Below are 2,500 nucleotides of genomic sequence, written 5' to 3' on the forward strand. Positions count from 1 at the left end.
AATGGATCCCCCTGCCGCAAGCCGCGTGTCGAATGAAAGAATCCAGCGTGCTCTCCATTCACTAGGACTGAGAACCAACAATTTGATACAGCATTAGCCACCAAGTTAATCCAATGCTGCGGGAAACCCTTTAGTCGCAAGACTTGAAAGAGGAACTCCCAGTTAACCCGATCATAAGCCTTGGCCATATCAAGCTTAAAAATAACATTCGCCTCCGACCGGCGCGACTCCAATGAGTGAACTAATTCTTGCGCCAAAAGGACATTATCACTCAACAATCGTCCCGGGACAAACCCACTCTGGGATGGGGATAGCACCTTCGGCAAGACATGCCCAAGTCTGATAGACATCAACTTCGTGCAGATCTTATTCGTAACATTACATAAACTTATCGGCCGATACTCACTCCAAGAAACTGGGCTGGCGGTCTTTGGAATAAGAGAGATGGTAGTAGCTGTGAAACTCTTCGGCATAGCTATACCACGAAAAAACTCAGATACTGCACAGAAAACATCCTCTGAGACGAGATCCCAGCAGGTATGATAGAAAATCGCCCCAAATCCATCTGGTCCTGCAACACTCTCCGGCTCAATGCAGAAAACTGCCTCCCGAACCTCTGCCATCGTCGGCATGGTACACAAGAAACACCTGTCCTCATCTGTCAGGCCATCCTCTAGGCAATCTCGATCCATCTCGTCGGGAAACGCTGGCTCTGCGGATAGGAGCTGCTCAAAGAAAGAAGCCGCCGATCTCTTAATTCCTACCGGATCGTGCCACGAAACCTCCTCTTCTGAACTAAAGAGTGGAAGTATCTCGTGTTTCGCTCCCCATCTTTAGCCCATTTGATCCCGGCCTTTTGTTTCCAAAATGCCTCCTCTTGGGTCAACACCCGAACCAACACTGCCGAGCACCGACTGCGCTCCACAAGCGTGCGATCACAAGGATTAATATCATATGCCTCATCAGCCTCCTTGAGATCTCGCTCTGCCGCTGCAACCCTATCAAACACATTCCCAAAGACTGTTCTATTCCATTCCTTCAGACAGTGCTTCAAGCGAGTCAATTTCTGCTGAAGGCGAACCATACCACTCCCGATCGTTGGGTATTGCCAATTCCGACGAACAACCTCGAGAAATCCCGGATGCGTGATCCACATGTGTTGAAACCGAAAAGATGATGCCTTTTGCGTCACAATAGTCTCTGCAACAACCAATAATCCACGATGATCCGATTTGGAGAGCTCAAGATGAGTAACTTGTGTTTTCGAAAATACGTCCATCCAACTATCAGTCACCAGGACCCGATCTAGACGTTGCCGCAACCGACGACTATACCAGGTGTAAGGGCTCCCAGTATAACCGGCATCTGTAAGGGCACAGTCTGCAATCATGTCATGGAAATCAGACATTGCGATACCACTCGGGGCAGCGCCCCCCGACCGTTCCTCTGGGCAGAGGACAGTATTGAAATCCCCTCCCACAATCCAAGGCGAAGAGCCAACCGAAATCAACCGAAGGCCAGCCCAAAGATCTCGCCGCTCTACCATATCACATTTAGCATATACCGCTGTAACGAAAAACGGTTTCGGCCACTTATTTGATTCCAAACGGAGGTGCAGAAACTGCTCATGATCGATCAAAACCCGACATTGTACCTCCGGTCCCCAGAAAAACCATATTTGATTCACACAATTCGAAACCACCTCCTTAAATCCCAGCCGCCTCGCCATAAACCTTCCCTCAAGGGAGATCATAGGCTCCATGATCGCCAAGAAATCAAGGTGATGTTGTTTTCTGACCCGATTCAAGACCCTCTGTGTAGGATCATTTCCAATTCCCCGAACGTTCCAAAATAATCCTTTCATCGATCAAAGGAGAGTAGATCGTATAGTACTCCTCGTGACGATCCTACGGGGCGGGGAGACTGCCTTCCCACGATCTGGCGAAGCAGAATGATCTGTAGGTGCGTCTCCCATGGACCGACCTCGCCGATGGCGTGCCAACCTCCTAGAGACATCCTCCTCATCCATCTGAATAACGCCCTCCCCCGTCTGGCCTAAAGCCTCATCATCTGTCACTGCAGCACAGTTAGGCAACTCGTGATCTGATGTATTTACCACACAACCTGGCAGCTCGCAAGGCAAACTCGCTGTCTGGGATGCTGGCACAACACATGTATCTACCTGCTCATCGTCTGGCCTCGTGTCAGATGGACCAGACTCTCCCAACTTAGGAACCTTTGGCAGTACCTCCGGAACCGCCGTCTCCTTCCCATTCCTAGAATGGCGCTCATCTGTCAGTGTAGCATGTGAGTCAACCACTTTTGTGACATGACTATCTTTCACCATCCCATCATCCTCATCTTCCGGCAAGTGCACCACTTCATCCACCTCTGTTTTGGACTCGTCTTTTTGAGGTGCAGCTTCCTGCAATTCACCCTCCGCCTCCTTAGAGCCACTAGTACTAGCCCCAAGGCGAGACTGGGCCGCACCATCATCAAA

At 50.1% G+C, this 2,500-nt stretch overlaps 1 protein-coding gene across 1 annotated transcript; it reads right to left on the reverse strand.

Annotated features, from left to right (window-relative positions):
- Positions 1 to 760: 760 nt before the first annotated feature.
- Positions 761 to 1,762, reverse strand: LOC148784281 (uncharacterized). The gene has a single exon (XM_088877132.1). The coding sequence runs from the start codon at positions 1,760 to 1,762 to the stop codon at positions 761 to 763; it is 1,002 nt and encodes a 333-aa protein (XP_088733258.1).
- Between the last annotated feature and the right edge of the window lie 738 nt (positions 1,763 to 2,500).

This window comes from Sesamum indicum, linkage group LG13 (assembly GCF_026168435.1).
Source record: "Sesamum indicum cultivar Baizhima isolate 11 linkage group LG13, ASM2616843v1, whole genome shotgun sequence".
NCBI classification, from domain to species: Eukaryota; Viridiplantae; Streptophyta; class Magnoliopsida; order Lamiales; family Pedaliaceae; genus Sesamum; species Sesamum indicum.